At 46.8% G+C, this 24,011-nt stretch overlaps 1 protein-coding gene across 1 annotated transcript in view; it reads left to right on the forward strand.

The window, feature by feature from the left end:
* The window catches only part of LOC8032842 (venom factor), a 229,019-nt gene that overhangs the window by 200,649 nt on the left and 4,359 nt on the right, over positions 1 to 24,011 (forward strand). Inside the window, exons 33-38 of the mRNA XM_042292110.1 lie at positions 2,113 to 2,200; positions 2,557 to 2,731; positions 8,623 to 8,715; positions 10,503 to 10,610; positions 15,525 to 15,608; positions 18,706 to 18,856. Coding sequence (XP_042148044.1) covers positions 2,113 to 2,200; positions 2,557 to 2,731; positions 8,623 to 8,715; positions 10,503 to 10,610; positions 15,525 to 15,608; positions 18,706 to 18,856 — 699 coding nt within the window. The remainder of the gene's footprint in view (positions 1 to 2,112; positions 2,201 to 2,556; positions 2,732 to 8,622; positions 8,716 to 10,502; positions 10,611 to 15,524; positions 15,609 to 18,705; positions 18,857 to 24,011) is intronic.

Consider the following 24,011-nt stretch of genomic DNA (forward strand, 5'->3'; position numbering starts at 1 on the left):
CCAGGAACAACCCGGAGGTCTTGGTGCTGGTACACTGGGGGATAAAAAAAACGTGATACACGAAAATACAGAAAGATAATCCACTACACACTATACATGGCCCAAAAATTGAGACATGATGTGCTTCGTGAGAATAAAAGAAAAACCAAATCAGTTTTTAAGCATAGTACAAGGCAGTACAGGAGTAAGTATTATAATAAAAATACGAGGCAGTAACAGCAGACACGAAACAGAAGAGCGTAGGAAAACGAGTGCACCACCAAGATCCACGCCATGTAGATGACGAAATTCAAATATACCAGAGTCATTCAGCAATACTAAACTTGCACGGGCAAGTATTTATTAGAAAGGGAAAACGTCCTGTAGCATAGGTGGAAAATATCAAGTTTGTCAGAGTGATGATTCAAACGCTCCAACATTCCAACAATTGGGTTTATCGGACTAAAAGTTCCGGAAACATAAAGAGATGTCTGAAGCCGAGCAGGCGCACGTCGGGCACCCCTAAAGCAGAGTTTAGATAATAGGCTCCAATAATTTATGAGGTCATGCAGTGTTTTAAACAAAAATAGTAAGTCCGCGTTCTCCTGACGCCGGTGCAGGCTAGGTAAACCAACGCAGGCTAACGTAGCTTCATATGTTAAACAGTGAACATCCCCCTTTATGTACCAATGTTTAAAGATAGAAACAAACATTTTTTTTTTGCACACGTTCCATTTTCAAGGAGTGAGTTTTAGAGATTTCATTCCAAACAACCGAGGTCTACTCTAACTATGACCTGGATAACGAACTGTACAACGTAATGAAAGCAGTTCGGTTTCTGAACTCCCTAGTTAAGTGAGACGCCACGCCCAACATTCCCAATGACGTGTTAACCAGCTTACAAACGTGATCCTACAAACGCGAGCTAGGATCAACGATGACTCCGAGGTCTTTCATTACACTTACCGAGACAAAGCCTCCCATGAATATTATATGCGACAGAGATATTGTGAGGTTTCTGAAAGTGTGTTATGACCTTGGTTTTAAAAGGCTTCGGAAGAAGGTCATTGTAGGAGCATTATCAGTAGAAAGAACATGCATCTTCTTGGAGCCTAGCACAATCATGTTCAGTAACTATTTTTTTTTATTTTTATATTGTCAGCATATTTAATGAACGAAGAATTGAGAACAGCAAGAGAGACGTCATTTACGAGAATTCTAAACAGAAGAGGTCCTAAAACAGATCCCTGAGCAACGCCAGAGAGTGCCCTGTACAACGAAGAATTCATGTGGTTAACTCGGACGTACGCCTCTCTCTCTGAGAAGTAGCTCTTCAACCAGTCGTGCACTGTGCCACATACTCCATAGGAGAAAAGTTTGGATAAAAGAATCGTGTGATTGACTGAGCCGAAGGCTTTGCTTAAGTAAAAGTAGACAACGTCTTACTGACCTCTGGTACATATCACACGAGATGCGGTAGACATAAAGCTAACAAGGTTTGTAGCCGTTGATCGGCTGCTTATAAAGTCATGCTGATTGTAAATTGCTGTTTCGAAATTAAAAAAAACCCAGAAAATAATAGTATTAATAAATAATAATAATTAATATTATTGTTTAATACATTTTTGTGAATTTTTACCATGGCATGGTACTTTGTGTTATGATGTGACACGTTTGACGAAGTTCTATATTTGGGATTTCCTAATTAACAACTGCAGATTGGGAACATGTTAAAATAAAATATAATTATAACTGATTATGGAGAGTTTATTTGAGATCTTGCTGAAATTTTTTTTTTAATGCTACACACTTTTGCAGCATTTAAGCGCGGAATATTTTTTGTTTACTTCAAATGAAATAGCTGAAAGCATTAAAAGTGTTCTTCCATTCCTTGCATTCCTTTTCAGACGACTCAATAATCAATTTCACTTATCCCTTGGTAGATACCTGGATGCTCTAGTAATCTAGTACCATCTAGTACTTTGTGCATTGGCGACGAAATTGTTCACATCGCACATTATTTACCTTTGTTTCGGGTAGCCGACCCTTGAAAAGTATTTGAACACCCCAGGAGCTTCGTATATTTCTCCCCAGGTTATCACGATTTTAAGAACTGTTTGTTTTTCCCAAAAGATACCTGGAGCGGAATGCTACGGGAATGGCCATCCTGGACGTTGGTCTTTTGACAGGTTTCAAGCCTATTGTCGAAGACCTCAAGAAGGTATTTACCCTACGCTTTGTTTTTATTCTACTTTTACAGGTGTAACTGTTTGTTTATGCTTTTCATTCACTGCTGGATATGCAGACCAAAGGAATGTAATGTTGACGAATACATCTCTCGGAGAAATAACGGCAACCTGTGTGGGAGTTTTTCCATAAAGAAGGCGGTAGTAATGGGGTGAAGTTGAGATGTATTAATAAGGAAACGTACCTTGCAGCCTCGTCGTCTTGTAGCTTCTCAATCGGTCAGGACTAACTTTGCTCGGAAATTCGAGCCTCTAAGGAAAAGTACCAGACAGCATATCCCACGCGTCAATTCACAACTTACCCGAAACTGCGCCTTTCCCTTTCGTGCAGCTTGTCACTGACGGAGTAGTTCAATTCTACGAACTGACACGTCGTAGCGTCAACTTTTACGTTGAATCTATTCCCACGAATGCTGAGGTGTGCCTGGAGTTTGGGCTCGACAAGGAGTTCGAGGTCGGGCAGATCCAGTCCAGCTACGTCAAGGTGTACTCCTATTACGATCCAGGTAAGTCATAGGCGCGCTCTAAAAAACGTTTGCGCGTTCACTTTTTCGCAGAACACGCATGAACCCGATCACTGCAAATCCGTGCGAATGACGAAGCTCGGAATACGATTGATTTGGAATGATGCAACGAGCGCGGAAACAATGACGTTTGACTCGCCTATTGTCAGTCCACACATGGCACGTCCGATCCCGTTCCGAGCGATGTCACTCGCTTCCCTCGTTCTCAGCGACTGGATGCCTGCGCGTCCTGCAGGAAATTGAACGCGGAGACTTTCAGCTACGGCCAGGGCATTTGATATCGATGCGGAATGAGATGCACCATCTCAGAAGTCACTTTCCAACGCGTTCGTTTTTCTGGCGATCGTAAGGACAAAATTGCTACACCTGAAGCCCCCTAATTTTTTGACGTGGTACAAAACAGATCTAACCTGCCTTCTTTAGCTAATGAAGGATAACGATAAATACAAAGTGTAATTTTTTTATGGATGTCAAGATGCTACCACTTCCTCATGAGATTATGATTGGAGAGGGCATATACAATTTATCTCAAAATACAAACAAAAACATGCTGAACTAAAAAAAAAAACATGATACATTTTGACAACATAATTTTCTCAGGTGGGTTGGTCAAACTACCGGGGTAATTATCCCTTACGTCCGTGCTCGTTTGAATTCGACAGTATAGGCAATATATTTGCTACCTGCCAAATTTCAACTCATCCAATAAACTACTCCAATAAATCCCTGAATGCTCCATTGCGCGCGTTGCATTATGGGACTTCTTTGGCCATGGAGAGGAGTGGCCTGTTTTTGATTTCGAATGCCCCTTTGACGAAGTGGTGCCTCTCAGTTCTGCATGGTAAGGAAGTCAGCCCTCGCTTGTATTGCACCCATTCATCCTCGCCAGGGGGCTTGTTGAAACACGGGCCTCAAGAGGCCGTAAGTATCTGGCTAGACATAGTGAGGAGGAGTTGGCCGTGCAGCCTCCTGTACCTTTTGCCAGTCTGGCTACCACTCCTGAGTGTAGCATAAATTTCCCGAGTCACAGATTATTCATAAAGCCTCGGACATAGAGACGATAAAGCAGGATGATCTGCCCAGTACTACACTTTTAGAGCACAGCTCTTATGTGCCCGTCTCCGGCTTGAGCGGCGTCGCTGTCGGCGGAACCGCGCTTTGCATTATGGAATGTTTCCCATATTGACGTCACAAGTGACGTCACGAGGGTCACTAGGGTCACGAGTGAAGTCGCGAAGGTCATTTGTGAACGTTTCGACCCTCACAGTGACCTTCACGAGGCCCTCATATGACATCATGAGTGACGTCACGGTCACTCGTGAAGGCCTCGACGAAGGTCACGAGTGACGTCACGAGGGTCACGAGTGATGTCATGAGGGCCACGACTAAGGAGGGAGGGAGGGGAGGACGAGGGAGGGAGGAGGAGGGTTGGAGGAGGAGGAAGAAAAAGGGGAGGACGAGGATGGGAGAAGGGCAGAAGATGCAGGAGGAAAGGAGGAGGAGAAGGGGAGGGGGAGAGGGTATGGGGAGGAGGATGAGAGGGTGCCCTCCCCTTAATACCTTTCCCCCCTCCTTCTGAAGAGCTGCGCTCTAATTCGGTTTCACATGGAATTGTAGACGTCTCTTTTTTTTCTTTGTTTAACCGCCCACACACTCTGGTACGTCGGAAGCCCCTCAAAGCGTGCTCCAGCATGCTATCCGTGTTGGTAGGTCCCACCTACAGATATATAAATTAAAGGAAATTGTCACCTATTTGAAAATGCGTGAACTGTACTTGGTGGTGACGGGCTGTCGTGGAGTGAGGTTGGAAAATCGAAGCCGAAACGGTGGCCAATTGGTAGCCATGGTATACCTTGCGCGAAAAAATAATTCATCATGTTGTTTTACAGCGATCGCCACGCAAATCTCGGCTCAATTTTGGGTAAAAGCCTCAGGAGTTGGTGCGTTCACGTGTCCTGTGGTCCCAATTGTACAACATGGCGGCAGCCAAGTGGGAGTCACTTTTGCCTGGTGAACGGGATATCAGTTTATAGCTCTAAAAAACTCTACCTCGTTAGCTTGAGAACGAAACCAATTGAAACTTCGCCGTCAAGGTGGGTGACATAAAGTTACTATAATGCATATGAGAGGATCAACAGCAGCTAGTGTCTACGCGACTTCCGGGAGGCCCGTAGAGGCAGCCAGCCACGAGTTTACTTTTACGGTGCTTCTGCGCATTCCAATGGGAAAACGCGCGTGCATTTTGTCTCGTAGCTCGAAAATGACATGGATCAACCGAAACACAGTGAGGGCGAAGGCGAGCTGGTGTAAGGTTCCAATAATGTTATCCGATACTGGATGTAAAGAAAATTTTGAAACAACCAAAAGTAGAAGAGACGGGAAAAGAATTTAGCCAGACGACGTCTCAAACTCAGCTAATAAGTTTCTTGAGTAAACCTCTTATAGACCGACAAACTGTTTCCAAATAAGCCCGCATTTTCCCATACCAGGTGTGGGTAATGCGCGAGCGCAGAACGCAGATTCGCGTGAGGTGAAGCTTCTGCGAAGGCGCCTTGGCGACAACAGCGCCACCGCAGAGGCGTGACGTCAGAGCCGTGTGCTGGTCAACTTTATAAGATTAGCTCAGTTACGGAACTGCTCATAGACGCCGCATGCACGAACAGTACCCCCCCTCACTCCCCACGACTCGCCAAGCGTCGCTCGACGCGCCGCCAGACGGCTGCTTTGGTAACTGAATCAGGAGACGTACGTTACAACGTTACTAGAAACGTAAAAACCAACGGAAAAAAACTCTTTATGTAGTAACTTTTATTGGAGTTTAGTACGAAATGGGGGGCGCGTGATGTTTTCTAAAATCTTTAGTTTGCTAGGTTTTGCGGCACAATAATATATTTTTCATACAACCATGCCTCAGCGGTAATTTCAGGTAGCGCGTCCCATAGAGTTATTATAATGTACGCTAGAGGTTCAACTGGCGCTAGTGTGCTGTTGCAAATTAAAGCAGACAGCAAGCAGTCCGAAATTGACTTCCGGTAATGTATTTCTATGGACAAAAGCGAGTGCATTTTCTATCTGCGCTCGATTATAAGAGCAAATATCACGAACAAATCGTACGTACTAGGCACATTAGAACATTTCCCAGTCACGCAGATGAAATAATTGGTCAGTTACGGCGTTTTTATTTTCAAATCGTGGCATGAAAAACGGTGCTAAAACTGTTTGGTACATGTACTTATGTGCACTGTCGGACACTGTTAGCGCGAACACAGCGTCAACGCTTTCCAGCATGGGAAAGGACATGTGGAAAACCAAGAGAGACGGCAAAAACTACGCAGTAACACTGGATAAGTAACTAAAACACTGGATAAGTAACTCCTTGTGCTTGCAGACGATCAAAATAAATTGAAAGTCACGTAATATAGTCCGATTTGCAATAAATAAGTACTGCTTTATTCTTTCTGCTCATGAATACATGCGAAGATGATTGTTCTTTGCTCAAATCATCACCACGCGCTCCAAATTTTTGCAAATAGGGGGAAGCCAGAGAACAGGTGCGGGATAAAAACTGCCCGACATAGGAAATAATAAGAAAACGCACATTTCGCAGCCCACGTACTTTATTCTTTACGTTTCGAACGTTTTTTCAGCCACTCGTAAAGATGCACGACCGGGTCATTTTCTTATAGTGAGAGGACAGGCATATTAGCAATATATAAGCACCAACGGAATGCTGGCGGACTTTTAACACACTCTACATTCCTTTCGATCGTTATTTTGCCTAGAATCGTCGGTCGTTTCTACATACCTGCCATGGAACAGAGGTTTGGGCCTGGAATATAGCGAAGTTTAACATCGTTCAGTGGTAGAAGAACAATGCTGTAACTAAAGCAATTACACTTTCACAATAGTAATTAAGGTGCATACTATCCGGTACAACCGAAATAACAAGCGTTATTCGTGTTATTTTCCGGCGACGAGACAAAATTCACGCGCGTTTTCCCATAGGAATACACAGGAAGACTGGAAAAGTAGACTGCATGCTGTCTGCTTCAATTTGCAACCGGAAGTCCCATAGACACTAGCGCCAGCTGAGCCTCTAGCGTTTATTGTAATAACTCTATGGCGCGTCCCGACCTAGGCTCATCTTTACTTCCCGGTGAATTCGCAGCGCGTCCGCTGGGGAGACGGGGGTGGCATACCTGTAACCCTTTCCACTGTATCTGTTTCGGCTCCAAAATGGCCAATTGAAGCCAAAATAGATGTTAGGTGCAGTTCCTCGAGTGACCGCTGCAGGGTAAATGGCGGCGTTGTGATCGCCATTTGGCGCTTCAGCTGGGCTTTTTGGAACGCATAGTTATGAAACAAAATATAGAGGGCGCTTCGAACGACGCTTGGCGGATTGAAGTGAGTGAGGGGGTTATACAACTGAGGTAATCTAATAACGTTGGTACTGGTTTATATACACCCTTGAAACCAAGGTCGTCACCAACCAACACCGAACAAACTCATTAGCTGAGTCTGAGACGTCGTCTGATTGAGTTCTGTCTCTGTCTCTTCTACTTGTGGTTGTTTCAAGGTTTTTTTCACACCCAGTCTTAGGTGTTTTAACATAATGATAGACGGGGATCAGTTTTGTTATTTGGGTAGTACCAAACAGTACGTACCTTTATGAACACCGTAGAAGGTGTTCATAGTTGCATTATTTTCTTTCATCGGTCAACGACGTTCAAATCAATGTTAATTTGATGAAGTGGAGCATTTGTTCCTATATCATGGGACCGGCCACTTCAACTGAAGAAATGTACAGTACAGTGCAGTGCAGTCTTCGATTTGATGTTGAGAAGACACAATGCTTACAAACAATTATTTTTTATTATCAGACAATCTGTAACCTAAATCGAGCTTCCATGCATTTGCTCATAACAACGGTCCGAGCAACTGCTTGTTTGGAGTGGAGCCCCATGTTGTGACACCCTCACTTACGGGGTCAATTTGCAACGGCACACTAACGGCAGCTGAACCTCTAACGTGCATTATGGTAACAATAGGGTGCGTGAACGCAACACCGATGCCCAACGACTTCACCTTGACGAGCCAAGATCGCTGTGACTGTGCATTATCACGTGCACACCCAAGGCGGCTTTTTTTCTTCCCTTTCTTTTTTCCTTTCGCTGTTCGAGATCGAAAAATTCCAAGTGGCCCTCACGTACACGGCGGGACCAAGAGACCGGGACATTACCGCATGCTACGATTGTTCAGCGGTGCGGAGCCGGCCAATCGCGGCAGGCGAGGGTACTGCTCGTGCAAGCAGCGTCTATGAGCTGTTCCGTGGCTGAGGTAATCTCATAACGTTGGTGCGCAGGTTCAATGGCGTTCCACCATCTCCGTTCATACACGGTTTCAGTTCGAATCATATTCAGAGCTTCGTTATTGGCTGCGATCCTTCTATTGCTTCAAGTAATTGGTCGTTTCCGAGTTTTTCACGAAGAGAACATACAGAACTTCCTTCAAAGTGAAGCAATGTCACTTCTCCGCGATTTCTTTCAAATGTGCCAGAGTCATCGCGGGAACTGCGGCAAGTCGCGAACCAAAAGAAACGCTGGCTGAACGCCAACGCAGGCTAGCTTGGGCACGGTAGGGCTCCTGGCGCGCTCCGAGTAACTTCCTCGGAGTCATGACGCGAGCTTACAATAGCAATTCTTCTCCGTACGGAAGCCTGCGGTAAAACTGCGGTAAAATTGCTCAATATATAACCTGCCGCGGCACCAGCAATACTAACAGAAAGTATGACAACCGTCTTTACACCAGGCGGCAGCATTTTATCTGTTAGAGATTAACGCAGTCTGCTCTTTTTTCACGCTGCCATTTCGCAGATACTTCCTGCACGGAGTTCTACGCCCCCGACAACTCGAGCCCCCTGCTGAAGCTGCACTGCGACGACACCGAAGTCTGCGCGTGTGCCGAAGGTGAGAGCGCCAGAACGGGCAGCAAGAAAGGAAATGAACCGCCTGCTTCCTTAAATAAAAAAAATATACGTTTTCCTTTAATGTTCAGCAGATTTGTTAAGGAGAAGCCACGAAAGCGGTTTGTGCAGGTGAGTTATACGGCCTGGGGAATATAATACAGAGGAGTAATCGTCACTATCTGTCAAATCAATAACTGAAACATGCTAATCAACTTTTTATTAATGAAAATAAGCGCATAGTTTTAATTAGGACCTTGCTGAGCATCATGAAACAGCACTAAATCGGTCATTATCGGACTGATTTAAGCTACGATAAGGTGCAAAAACAGCGCTTGGGGCGTTCAGAGGGAATCGGTGGCCGACTGGATCAAAGCGTCTCAGTTCGGAGCGTGGAGCGAAAGCTCACGCTGCAGAACTCTCTGCGTTCGATCCCCACCCCCGGCCCGTTTGGATCTGGGTGAGCATCGTACTAGCACGCGTGTGTGTGATCACCACTGCGTGGTGCTCGTTAAAGACCCCAGGCTACCGGCAGTACTGTACTGTCTAAATGTCTCATCTACAGCTGAGAGACAGGCCACCCGTCGAGGCAAACCAACTTCGAGGCTCTCTAAACGTAAAAGCAGCGCAATTTGTTCTTAGGTAGTGTTATCGCATCCGTTGCCTTGCTCCTGACGCACGAGTGGTAAATATTTTGCTCTCCACCATGCTTCCCACCAGCTCCAAGTTTTTTTAATATTTATTCACTCAGTGGTTTTCGGTGATGATCGTCACATTTCTAATTAGAACCATATGTTTAGTTTCAAAACACATTTTATTTAATTATTCGATTGCTCGTTACGACTAGCCTTCTATATTATGTCCCCCAGACCGCATAACTAACTTGCACAAACCACTTTAGTGTAGCTTTCGTCGCTTTTCTTAAAACAAATAAATTACGCTTAAAGAAAACACCCTGTAATAAAGGAAGGATTTTGTGTTTCCAGTGTGGACGGACAACCCTGAAAAATAATCCCCGTGTCGGTTTGATCAAAATAGGGAAATCGATAAACCCCGAATTTTAGCTGTCCCTACGTAATAGCAAACGATCTTAGAAGAGAGTAAACTTGTCTAAAGCTTTATTTTGCTTATACGCGAAACGCGACCCCAAGTAAACCAGCAAAAAGACTTTTTTTTTTTTTTGGGGGGGGGGGGGGGGGGGGGGCATTTGTAGTTTCCTTTTCTTGTGTGAACATCTTCCAAGTATTCGGGAAGCGAATTTTTTTTTGTTTTTTTTGTTTTTTTGTTTCGAGAATCCCAGGCCCTCTTTTCTTGAACTCGAATAAAGGCCGATCTTCGTCGGACATAATAAAAAATTGACACGGAAATACGTCGAATCTGTGAAAAAGAAGTAAACCTCGAAAAAGCACTCCCGCATTTGATCCCTAAAGAACGAAACCTCGGGTAAGTAGGAAAATACCGTCATATTAAATAGTTACAAAAAGGTATAATGAAACGATGCCGTCGCATAAATTTAGCGTGTCTATGTGCCGCTACACTGAACGGACACTCCTATGGAACACGTGGTCACTGGCTGCTCTCAGGTCGGTCTAGTGGCTGGTACTAATACGGGGTGACGTGATGCGAGATCACTTTGCACTAGGTTGTCACGTCTAGTCACGGCATCAACCGTGATGTCACCGAACGTCACGGTGTTGTGTCAGGTCGAGGTGTCACGCGACCACTGCCAGCAACCACGTGACCGTCAGTCCGCGTCCCATGGGTAAAGTGCCGCTCTATTCTGCCTTTTAGGGGGCTGTCTACCCGAGAAACCTTTGGCACCTTTCGTCAAGGAAATCGACGACGTTAACGAGCGTCGGGAGAGCCTGAGAGAGTTTGTCTGCGATAAGGTGGACTACGGTGAGTGAGCCGCAGTTCATCTCAGTGTCCCGGTATGGCCCGAAACTTTCACCGTGACCCTCAAAATAAATAGATATTATCGAAGTCTTGGGCAATCTGTGCCCCTAAACGAGACCTTTAAATTCTGCTTACGTAACGTATTACAGGGAATGACCCGTACTGTGTGTCACGAACCTGGTGGAGCTTATTACACTCGACTTTAGATCCGCATATCAGTTGCCTCAAGACTGCCTTCCAAAGTCCCGATAAATGTTGCGCAGGAAGACATATTAGCGACTATTAAAAGCGTTACCAATCCTCGCTGCGGAAATGCTTCCTCTAATGAGACTTCCATCGGATCTCCCTGGGCCAGCAAATGCGTTTTAATTGGTGTATGCCTCTTCCGATGTTGTCTGCCGAGTATCCCGTACGCACTGGTTTCCGAGCGGTTTAAAGCTATCAGGAAGGTAATTGAAACGGCACCGACCTCCTTAAAAAAAAGTTTCTGGTTAATGCCAGTATAGGACGTTTGTGCCTCACAAAAACGTTCTGCCGAACAAACATTTTTTTCCCGCAATTTCAACGTCGCGAGACTCACTTTGAGTTAGGATCGATTTTATAACACGTCCTCGGGAAAAGACGAATGAATCTGAATCCCTCCTGTAGACACCGAACTCCCTTCAAATACATATTTAGGTGCCGGGACCGCCGATGTAGGCAAGGAAAGGAGCTTTACCTCGAGAAGGAAATTTCAGCGCAATATTTTCGTGCGAGACCCATTCGGAGTGACGGGTAATTCCGAATGTGCTTTTCATTCGACACGTTGACCAGTGTAGATGTATGTCGCCAGAGACAAAATGAGTCGTGTTACGTAAATAATGTGCAATATTTTTCCCTCCTTTGTTTGAGGGGGAAGGGGGGGGGGGGGGGGGGGGCGCAGCAGAGCGAGCCAGATAATCCGGATGTTTTGTTTTTATCAAAAGGGCGAAGAGCTTATCTCAAAAATAACCCCCGTGTGAATACCCCTATTGACCAACACCACCTAGACAGAAGGCCTCCACACGCGTCATCATAGTCAGATCGATTGAGGCGAGAGATTGGGCACGAGTGCTGCGTCAGTGTTCGGCTGCGGCTCGTGGCCATTCAGCGCGTCGAAGGTCGGGCTCGGGTCCAATAGCCGACCGAGCGCGATCCGACTGTGATGACGTTTCATAGAAGAAGAGGAAACCATGCGGAGGCCTTCTGTCTAGGTGGTGTTGTATTGACACGGGGATGCTCTTCCTTTTAGATGGCGCAGAATGTTTTACGTAAAAAACCAGTTGTTCGAAGCAGCGCGTGAAGGAGGGCTCGGGCTACGTGCCGTTTGCCGCCAGTCTACAGGGTGTCACAAAAAACAAAAAACAAAAAAAAAAAAAATTACACGTTTTTTTTTTTTTGTTGCAACAATAAACTAGGCATTGCCCAACACTCATTCGCCCCCCCCTCCCCCCCCCCCCCCCCCCCAAAGGTAGCGCAAGAGGTCACAACCAGATGCCAATGTTTCAGCCCGTTCCGGTACCTTATTCAAAATTTATAGGTGATTTCCTGAAAATTGCAATGGGAAAATGGCGGCCAACGGCGTTTTCGAATACATGGGGCTCTATGGGCACCACAAACCGAAAACGGGCAACACTGTTATGTTCCTAACGAGCGTGTTGTTACGATGTACTAGATAACAGAAAGTATAAAACAGAGAGAGGACGAAACACAGACAGTACATTCTTTCTTTCAAAGAATGTACTCGTCTGTGTTTCGTCCTCTCTCTGTTTTATACTTTCTGTTATCTAGGGCAAAACTGGGCTCTATTTTCCCATTGAAAGTTTCAGAAAATCGCTTTTAACCTTTGAATAAGATATCGGATCGGGCTGAAACTTTGGCATCTAGTTGTGACCACTAGTGCCACCTTTGGGCGGAGAATGAGCGCGATGCCTAGTTTATTTTTGCGGTAAGAAAAAACAAAAAAAACTGGAAATTTTTTTCGGACTCCCTGCTTATTATAAAAATATTAGCGCAAAAAAAAAAGGACAAGGAAGGACAGGAGAGGTCAAACACTACTTTCAATTCACGTTTTAATGAAACGATAAAGCACGAAAAAGGACGAAACTAAATTGATATTGAATAACAAAAATAAAAAACACAAAGAATTTAGAAGAGCAATAAAATAATAAAAAGAAGTTAATCGAAAGAAATTACAAAATAAGAAAAAATAATTAAAAAAGGAAAACAAAAGGAGGAGAGCAAAAACACATTTTAGAACTTAAGGAGGTACCGTATTTCCCTGAATGACAAGTTTACTGCTGGCGAGCTTATGTAAGATTTGTTTCTTGCTGCGAGGGCCTTGGCTTCATAAACTTCTTTCTTTTGTCGTAGAAGCGCCTCAGAACCCCGGCACTTGTAAACAAGTGAAGGATAGTGGGTGTAGTGCGCCCACTGTCCTTCACGTGAAAGGCTAGGTAACCTGAAGAGAAGGACCTTCGGCTCACCTTCAAAAATAACCATCTATGCCGGATGTACTCGCAAAGATCGCAAGTCAGACTGCCCTAGTATGATTCGGCTCAAAACAAAACTTGCAAAAAAGACGAATTGTTTGCAGTGTCTTAGCGCGGCCCTAAACGAGTCCTGTTTTTATTCAGCAGCGTTCAGCTTTGATGCTCAAGTATTACGTCCTCAAAGCTTCCGGCTTCCTCTCTCAGATGTCGCTGAATGCATGATAACATCCAATCGAACAAGAAAGAGTAGAGAGAAACGACACCGACCTGCGGTCGTCCCATACATGCCTCGCAGCTCACACAGATTCAAGAGAGTCACATCCAAGCATGATGTCCGGGTGGTGCTATCTGTTGCAGACAAGCTAACCAGGCCCTGCCCCACAATAAACTCACAGCGCAACAAGACGGACAAATGCAGCGTGATACATGCCCACAGTGCATAAAAACAGAGTTGTGTATGAGATTAGTATATGGGAGTGAGACCGGACGATGCGTCAACATCCAGCTTAGGGAGCATGAGCATTCCCTGAAGCACTCCTTGTCAGGTCACTTAGTAACAGGGTATCTGGCAGGGAGGATTTCAGGGGAAGCTTTCCCCGTCAGATCTCGAGTGGCAGGCAGTCCCAGCAGTGAGATGTGCTGAATTTTCATGACGTAGAGACGCTGAACCATAAACTTCCCACGCCTCTCCAAGGTAGACTTGAAAGTTCCCAGGACTTGCAGACGTAGGTTGCAGTGACCCGACGCCTTGCCTTCGGCTTCGTCCAGGACAAGAGGAAGCCCCCGGAAGGAGGGTGAAACAACAGTGACTTCCGGGCCCGAGTAACGTTTGAACTTTAAGGTCACCTAGCCTTACATCTAAGGGACTGTGGGTGCGCCCCGTTGTTCAATAGCGCAGGGATTCTGAGGCGCTTTCACGACAAAAAAACTAAAGAAATTTGCGAAGCCCTGGCCATCGCGGCAAGAAGCGCATCCTGCATAAGCGCGCTATCAGTGAACTTGTCACCCAAGGAACGACGAAACTCCCTTATTTCCTAAGCTATTTTTCTGCTCAAACTTTTGTTTTCAATTTTTAATTATTTTTTTTTCGTTTCTTTTAATATTTGCACTGTTCTTTCGATTAATTTTTTATCACTTCAGTCCTCTTCTAAATCCTTTTTGTTTTTCCAATTTCTTTCTCTATCCTTTTATATAATGCGGAGAGCAAGTCGTCTGCTCCTCGCGCAGGAGTGGCGGTGACGTCAGAACGACGCCGAGCTTTGATTGGCTTTCTTTGAAAGGATAGGGGGTAGGCCTCAATGCTGGCTGCCTCAACGTCTAACCACTATTTTTTTTTAATCAGACAATAAGAGCTCGGCGTTTTGACATCATCGCAACCGCTGTGCAAGAAGGAGACGAACTTGCGTGCTGCATAAACTCTTATATCCCTTCTTTCCTTCCTTTAGCTTTTCATTACAACGTCAGTCGAAAGAGGCCCTTGTCCTTTCCTGTCCTCCCTTGTCCTTTTTTTTTTTTCGCGCTAACACGTATATGATGTTCAACCAACTAGGCCTGGCCAACTAATTTTGCCCATCCATGCTCCGTTCACCCTTAAAGAGCTACTGCAACGAAATTTTCAGCGCCTATTTGTTTGTCTATGCGTGTTCAGGAGAGCAGTATCACATCAAACACCCCAATTTCTTTTTATAAAAGGCACGAAAAAGAGCTTTGAAATGATTTAAACCATTACTGAATTGAACCCGGTGGATGTCGCTAAAGCCTCGTCTGTAATATCTGTTTTGGAATGTTGCTATAGGTAATGGCAATGCCTGTCTCGCCTGGAACCAACGTTACTAGATTGCCTCAATTGTGGAACTCCTGCGGTAGAGGGTAACCCCCTCCCCCCCCCCCCCCCTCACTCACTTCAGTCCGCCTCCCGTCGTTTGAAGCGCCATCTAGGTTTTCGTTACATAACTGTGTGTTACATAAAGCAGAGCTTGAACGCCATCTAGACGCTGTGCTTCGAAACGTATGTATTCCATAGAATATACTGCAGTTACAATAGCAACCGTCCGCCGCATCAAGGGATGGGAAGCGAGTCGTGGTGAGTGAGGGGGGCACCTACGTTTCTTGTTTCTGCAAGACCACCATAAACCCCTCCTTAGATTTAAGCGTGTGAACTCTTTGATCTCGTAAATCGCGGTGATAATGTGGGCAGTCCAAAGGAAAGACTACGCCGAGCAACTGGCCAGAACTCCCTTGTTCGACCCAGGTCTCGCTAAGAAACCCTTCGAGGCTCCGAAATTATGATCTCACCCACCAGCGAGTTACTTTTTGAATATCCATTAGGCCAATTATGGCAATGTGCTCGTCAGTTTAGAATCAGGCTCAGATACTTCCCTACCTCATGCAATTTCAATGATTTCAGTCTGGCTAGGGACGGCGCAAGAGAACTACACGAAGGACGGCTTCAAGTTCGTGAAATTCTTGATCAAGGAAGTTCTCAAACCAGGTAAGAAGTTCACCAATAATAGCCTTTTAAGCAATATGAGAACCGCATAATTATTTTAGAGCGCAGCTCTCAGGCGCCCATTTCCGGCTTGAGCGGCGTCGGCGTCGGCGTCGCCGTCGGTGTAGCCAAGGTCACCCCAAGGTCACGTGATCCCTTTTAAGGTCACCCCAAGGTGACCTTGAGAGGGATGACGTGACCTTGGGGTCACGTGATCCCTCTCAAGGTGACCCCCCTTCCGAGGTCACGTGACCTCCTCCCCCCGAGGTCAGGTGACCCCCCCGGAGCGTATTAAAGAATGAGGGGAGGAGGAGGAGAAGGAGGAGGAGGAGGGGTCTACCCTCCCCTCAGTACCCTTCCCTCCTCCTCCTCAAGAGTTGCGCTCCAATTCGGCGTTACAGGGAGTGTTAAACGGCTTTCTCTGTTTCTTTATGGGAGGTTTGGTTCACACCGTGGCCAGGTATTTCTGCTGAACAACAATATGTACCTTAATGTTGCTAACTATTGCTACTTTTGCATATACATCCTTAAAATATGCTAGCTTATAAAACAATCGCTTTGTCTCGGTTGAATAATGAAATCAATCAGATGAGCCGTTGGTTTAGATAGGCGCAATGCAAACTGTTATTTTTTCTTTCATAAATTACAGTCGAAAACATTCGGCCTTAATATTTTATTGTCATCTTCACCTTAATTTAGCCGGTACAGAATAACAGCTTTGGTAATCTATTCTTACAGATTAATTTGGAAATTTTGCCTCAAATTTTGATAGTTTTGATAAGTTTTCGTGAAACTTAGAATGTGTCCGATTTAGGCATTAATTTATACTGAAATTTAGAGAATAGTTATATCACGGCTTTGCTTCATGCGATGCAACTCTATTTTTTTAGTTGAAAATTATTCCGGGCTCACTTGAACCTCCCGAACAGCAATCATTGCTGTGTCGATGTGAAGACTCAAGCATTATAGCATTGTCGAAACAGATGTTTCCCCCCTCCTTGTGGAAAACATCTTAGGCTGTTGCAGCTGTTCCGATACAGTTACCTGACAGGACTTCTGTTGTTTTTTTTTGTACATTTAAACAATTTAAATACTACGAGTATGGGTTGACTAATTTTAATAATTTATTGCCTTTGGCATTCGAACACCTGTTTATCCGTATACAATATAACGTATAAAGTAACATCGGCAACTGCCTCGCAGGGAGATCGCCAATTCCTCGATTTTGCAGAAAATATAACTGGCACGATCTCCAGCCCATTCTCCGAGTCGCTTCGCGAAAACCCCCGCAAATCAAAACGAGTTACCAATGCTAACAATCTGAAAAGGGGACCTCTATTTGGTCTTCTTTAGTAGTAGTAGTAGTTAGTGGTGAGGGTAGCGGAAAGACGGAACATGTTGGCCACTCCTTTGGTGGGGCGAGTGAGTTCCGGTTGATCTTCCTTTACGGCGCTAGTCCTTGTTTGATCAATTTTATGTCTGTGTTTGCACTGTGCCTGCAGCTTTTGAATCGCCTGCACTGGTTGCTGCTGAAAATATGACGGCGTGAAGGGGATCTGGTACCCTTTCAAGCTATTTTAGCAACATTTTGTGGAACACCTTGTGTCGTGAGACGAGTGTTTATTGCATTGCATACACTTTAACTGAGTAAGACAAATTCCCTTGTGGGACGCTGCTATACTTCACGTCCTCTCAAGTCAAGACGCAGCCGATGCTGCGAGCTGATGGGACCAATCAAACAGCGTCAAAAGCGCATCATCGTGGTGTTCGTCATGTTATTGTACGTGTTCTATCATCGCTGACCAATCATAAACAGAAAAGATTCAGTGACTCGCGCTTCTGTCGCTGCTTGATTAGCTATTAGATCGTATTGTCGGCTGTGTGTGAACATAAAGGAAAGCTAAAAAGGTTCTTGAAAAAAACAAAAAGAAACTCTGAGGTGAATTCTAGAGTGTTTTTATCCCGAAAAAATAAAAATATCCCGTTCGTCTTCCCAGAAGATGTAACTACCCAAGCAGCACGGAATTATGCAAACCATTGGCCAATGGCTAAAGCGTGGCCATTCATCGGCCAATGCTTGGCCGATGGCTGATGGCCAATGGCCATTGCCCAATGGCCAGAGAAAGGCCAGTTATCAGCCAATGGCTGGGCACTGGCCAAAAGGCCAATTCCAGCCATTGACCAATGATTGGCCAAATCTGTGCTACTTGGGAAAACGCGAGAAAACAAGAAAAGCCTCCGATGAGTCGTCACGTCATAAAACTTGGAGGGCGCTTAAGCTTCGCCTTTAAGGGTGAAACGTGATAGCGTTATCGGACCGTGTTCGCATCGCCTTCGCATCGCCTTCTCATGCGCTTCTCATGCTCTCCCTATGAATGAAAACGAGGCGTGGTGGACATGGTATAGTCAGCAGCGTGTCTGGCTCGCAATCGGAGGTTCGTGGGTCCAAATCCCGCCTGAAATTGTTTAAAGTTTATTTTTTTAAGGCCAAATAACCTTTTTTTTTTTTCCAGCGCAAGGTCATGTGGCTGTGACGTCTTTACCCTATCGAACAATCAGGATTTTCGCGTTACGCCACCAAAGCCGGCTTTTCTGTCACGCCACCTAGGTTGGCTTTTCTGCGACACGAGCTCCTTAGCGCTTTCGTGTCGAAAGAATGTTTCAACCGCCAAGCGCGTTTCACTCGAGTGAGTAGCGTGTCCAATTGTAAGCTTGCCAGGTATATTCCTCGGCACTGACACTAGACGCGACGTTTTTTTTGGACCTTTTTGAAAATAGCGAGGGTGCGCGTGCATAGCTTTGATAGGCGCTGAAGATGCGCGGGAGCGGCGATTCCAAAACTCCATTTATGACGTGACGCTCAGGAAAGGAGGGCTTCAGCGATACTTTGAAACTGACTTTCTGCAACCTCCGCGCACCAAATTAAATAAAAAATTATTAGTAATAATCTCGAGATTCCCGATCCTAGAGGCCAAATGAAGACGATTTAAGTGTATTTCCTCAAATAAAGAACCACTTTAGTTTTCCTTTGAGCTGAAAGAAAGTACAGTTACGCGACGGAGTCGATGGGCCCCTTCGATGTGAATACACCGGTGCTCAGGTCGCGAAGCTGAAGAGGACCTGAAGGGCAAGGCTCGGCACATCAAGGCTCGTGAGCGGTGCGCCAGCTTCAACCTCGAGCTGAGCAAAGAATACGTCGTCATGGGGCTGGACTCTGAGTACCAGGAGCACGTGGAGCACGGACTGGTCCAGTAAGCAAAGTGCACCCTTTCCAAAGATGTCGCTCTCGCGTGTCGCGCCATATACTTCGAGCAAGCCTACCTCAAAGCGTCCCTCCGCGGTTGGGGAGAGGGACAAAAAAGCATGGAGTCTCCCTGCGCCTAAAAAAGGAGGCGCGAAGAGGAGAGAGGGAGTGATCACGTATGCTGCTATGCTGCCTGTAACTGGGGTGTTTACCGCTTCCAAGCAACTGGTCCCTCGAGTTGCGCCCGCTGATGTCATAGAAGTGCCATGCTCGGGCCGGTGGCGATACAGGCAGTGTCCCTGCAGCGGTGCTGGATGTGACTTGTTCCGCTGCAGGTCGCTCTCAGTGGGGCAGTCCGCGGAAGCTTCGGCAGTCAGAAGTTGGGACGCTGCGACGACAGCAACACTGGCGTTCACTCGCGCTTTCCGCTAGCATTTCCACCACCAACCACCTGGAACGCGACATCCAACAGCATGGCACTCTGGCTTCTGTGACGTCATTTGCTGCCACTCGGGACCGCTTTTGATCTATGAGCGATATAGGGCGCTAAACAAACCTGGCAGACACGCGCTCCAGGCACCTTAATGCAACCAAGCTCCGTCCCAGTGGGCACTTCTCTTTTGAGGCAGCAAGCGACATATAGGCCGTGAGTTCTTCGTTCAGTGTAGTTGACGAAGAAAGCAAGCCACTACACAAAGTGCGCTTGACAGCAGTAGTGGTTGCGTTGTTGAAAGATGTGCTTTAGGATATTTGCCTTTAGTCGACAGCCTCGGCACTCTACTACTTTTCAAGGCGGACTCGCGTGTCGCGCAGACTTTGAAACTACGCGAGTCTTGGCCGGGGAACTATTGGACCAGAACAGAGAACTGCTTGGATTGCGCGGGCGCGGAGTTTTTTAGAAAGCACAATCGGTTGCAGACTTCGCGCGACTACCTAAAGGGATTGTTTAGGGATGCTAACTCGAATTCGGCGGTGGCCGCAGCGGAGGGAACGACTTGGTGTAGGTCCCGCCGCCTCCGTCGCTTTGCGTCCACCGAGTGCAACCGTAGTTCGTCGGCAGCGGCCCGCCGTTGACGCATTCACTTTGACCCCTTCTAGACGCACGAAGAATTTTCACGAATTTCTTGACTCGTAAAATTCACGAACTTTAGTGGGTTCGAATAATTCTATTGTCCGTAGAGGCGAATTCCTGCCTTTAGAATTCGCGAACCCTATAATGGTCGCGAATACGACCCCGGTGCCAAATTCGTGAGAAATAAGTGTCGACAAAGTAAAGGGTGTTTATAGGATACCATGGCGTTGGTGACAAGGAAAAGGGTGGAGGGGGGCGAGAGCTCGTCTCGCCAGAGATGGCAATGTGGTGCGAGCTCAACGATGAGCGGGACAGAGTGATGGAGAGGCGGACGCTGTCATTCGTAAAGGGCAACTCCGGTCAAAACCGAAACCATAATAAATGTGTGGTATCAATTTGGAAGCCCGCAATATGACAAAAGCCGAAATATTATGTCAAACCGAAGACGCGTACTCTACTAAAACCGAGTATAAAGATGCCAACAGCCGCTCTTAGCGGGCGGCAAGCGAGCTAGCTTTTAGTCAGGGAGCACTGGCGCAGCACCCTCGTGACGTCACGTCGCGGTAGAGCTGCAGTTGATTGGTTGTACTATGGTGCCTGGAATGGGCCTCCGACTGATGTGTTTACCGCGTCCCAAAAAGTGGTCCCTCGATTTCCGCCTGATGATATACAAGTGTCATGATGTCGCCGGTCGTAATCCTGCGGCGTCCTAACAGCTGTAATGCATATGGCAGACGCGTGTTCTGCTGCAGGTCGCTCTCCAGTGTCGCAGCCCACGGAAGTTTCGGCAGCCAGAAGTTGGGACGCTGGGAGGACAGTGACACTCGCGTTCGAATGTGCTACTCGGAGCTTCTCCTTAGTATTTCTACGACGAGCGGCCAGGATGGCGACATCTGACGACATGACACTCTGTGACGTCATTTGTTGACACTTCGGGACCACTGTTAATATATGGGCAGCATTGGGCGCTAAACCCACCAGTCGAAGACGCGCTTCAGGCGCCATAGTTATACCGCGTACCGCAACACCATGTTGACGACACGTCGAGGCCGTATGGCTGATAATCAGTGTTGCCATCCCTCTAGCAGATAGTTTGGGCTTTTCCTTTGACTCCCGAATTCAAATTTCGACCCGTGACATTACACATATATAGAAAAAAAAATAGACGTTGTAATTCAGGGACGCTTCTTTAGCAGAAAACGGTCGTAATCCCAAATGCAAACTATTGGCCGGAGTGGCCCTTTAAGGGCAACTCCGGTCAATAGTTTTGAATTTGGGATTACGACTGGCAGTTGTCGTCGCTGTGCTTGCGGCCTGACTTGTAGTCCGCAGTCATGCTGAGCTCTTGTAGTCGGAGTCTCCATCGAGTGAGGCGTCCTGAAGTGTCCTTGAGGTTGGCAAACCAGCAGAGCGCGTGGTGGTCTGTGACTACGCGGAACGGGTTCTCGTACCTGTACGAGCGAAACTATCAGATTGCCAAGAACGCCGCAAAATATTATTTTTCAGTCGTGGAGTAATTTACCTCCGCCTTTGACAGTGTCCGACTGGCGTAGGCGATGACCTGCTCGGTGCCTTCTTGCACTTAAGCCAGTACCGCGCCAGGTCCTGCGTAACTGGCGTCCGTGTAGACCTCGGTTTCTGCATCGTGATCGAAATGCTGAAGAATAAGGGGAGACTGGAATCTTTTCTTTAGCTCGTCGAATGCCTGCTGCTGCTCCTCGGCCAGTTTGAGCTTCATGGTGTCCTTCATGAGGTTTGTGAGTGATGCGGAAAGTCTTGCGAAATCACGAACGAAGCGCCGAGAATAGGCAGAGCCCAAGGAATCTTCGCATGACTTTATTGTCTGTCGGCGCTGGAAATGGCGCGACGGCGCGAGTCTTTTTTGGGTCTGGTCGAACGCCTTCGTAGCAAACCACATGGCCTAGGATCTTCAGTTCGCCATAGGTGAACCTACACTTCGATGACTTGAGTGTGAGTTCGGAGGTCCATATCGCTTGGAGAACAGCACAGAGTCGTTATAAGTGCTCGTCGATGTCGCTTGACAACACTACGACGTCGTCAAGGTAGACGAGACAGCTCCGCCATTTCAGTCCTGCCAGTACAGTGTACTATCGGGGAAAAATGAAATGCGAACAGACGAGCGCGTGGCTCGCGGTACAGGCTGCGCCACCTGGAAGTGAGCCTAGGAGCGAGGGTGCGTGGCCTACTGCGATGTGTTCACGCCCCTCGATTGGCGCTCCGCCAGCTTCGGCAGAGCGCCTCTCAGTGCGCCGAAAGCTGTCACCGCTATCTTTGCCTGCTCGGCGAGTGCGGCGAGCTTCTTTGCACTGCACGCGCTGAGCCAGCAAAGATAGCGGTGATAGCTTTCAGCGCACTAAGAGGCGCACTGCTGAAGCTTGGGGAGCGCAGAGGGAGGGGCGTAAACACATCGCAGTAGGCCACGCACCCTCGCTCCTAGGCTCACTTCCAGGCGGCGCAGCCTGTACCGCGAGCCACGCGCTCCTCTGTTCGCATTTCATTTTTCCCCGATAGTACATGACATGCTGGAAAGTTGCTGGCGCCGTGCGTAGTCTGAAGGGCGTCACATTGAACTCGTAAAGTCCATCCAGCGTGACAAAAGCCGTCTTCTTTCGGTGCCGTTTGTTGACTTCGATCTGCCAGTAACCGCTCTTCAGGTCCATAGATGATAAGTATCGAGAGTGGAGCAGCCGGTATAGCGTGTCACCGATGCGGAGAAGTGGATAGACGTCTTTCTTCGTCACCGTGTTCAGCTGTCGGTAGTCCACGTAGAACCTAAGCGTTCCATCCTTCTTTTTAGCCAACACGTCTGGAGAGGCCCTCGGACTGGTTGTAGGCTGGATTAGGTCATCGTTCAGCGTCTCTTGAACGTGTTCCTTAATGATCTCCCTTTCTTGTACGGAAACCCTGTTGGTCGATCGATGCACGGGGAACGCGTCATCCTCGGTAAGAATGCGGTGCTTCGCAACCGTAGTTCGGCGCACCTTCGGCGACGTCGCAAAGCTGTCACTGTATTGAACGAGGAGGTTAATCAGCTGTCGCCGTTCTGGGCCGGGTAGCTTGGGGCCAATATCGAGCAGCGCAAGCGACGTACTCTCTTGCTGAGCTGGTAAGGATTCTTCCGCAATCGCGGTGATATCAGCGGAGTTCCGGAGTTCCTCGACGTGGCCCACATCGGCCCTTTCATGAGGTATTGCGTTTCCTGTCGGAAGTTCGTCAAGAGGACTACAGTGCGTCAATCCTGAAGTTCAGTTACCCCCCCCTCCCCCCCCCCCCCCCCCCCCTTCGATGCCTATACCTCTTCCCAAGGCCGAGATAATGTTACCATCTATAAGCAGGGATATCACTTCAGAAGTCTTTATTAACACATAATTCTTCTAACATTTTGCTGGAAACATTTTTCCCAACCATCAGCGACACGCCACGTCCACGGCCTGTTGACCTGTTCTAAAAATAGTTTTTGTACATCGGCAACCCAAAAACATCACTTTCATCAGTATACCACGTCTCTGATAACATAATAACATCGAACAAAAATGAAAACTCAGCAGAAAGCAAATCAAGCTGAACTGTTTTATATCGGGCGAACTGAGTATTTAAATGAATGCACTTCGAAGAAGCCAAATGCTCATTCCCTAAATAAGACTTTTGTTCAGATTCAATAAAATAGGTTCGTTCTGCTATTTCGAAAGATGCCACAAGAAAAAACTCAAAATTTCTCTGGTCAAATGTTGCAGGTCTGCCTCGCATTTGATAATAACTGGTCGCCTTCTTTTCGCCTCAAGAAGATCTTTCTGTTCCTGCGCCACGAGTAGAGAAAGTCATTATCCTTCGCCCATTCCTTAGTTGTCCAGAGGAGGGCCCGGTTTTCCCACGTCATATTCTCAAGAATGTAACCATTCCTTTCCTTTCGGTGGAGTCTTTTCATTTTATCAAACCACATATCACGAGTTGAGTTTTGTGAAAAACGAACAATGATGCCGGGTATTTTATCTGGTCGAGCTGACAATCGGTGCAAAGACACAATCTCATTCTCGGAGAGCATATGCACATCGTTTTTCTGCAAATCGGG

Source organism: Ixodes scapularis, unplaced genomic scaffold, assembly GCF_016920785.2.
Source record: "Ixodes scapularis isolate PalLabHiFi unplaced genomic scaffold, ASM1692078v2 PGA_scaffold2__306_contigs__length_199485367, whole genome shotgun sequence".
Lineage (NCBI taxonomy): Eukaryota > Metazoa > Arthropoda > Arachnida > Ixodida > Ixodidae > Ixodes > Ixodes scapularis.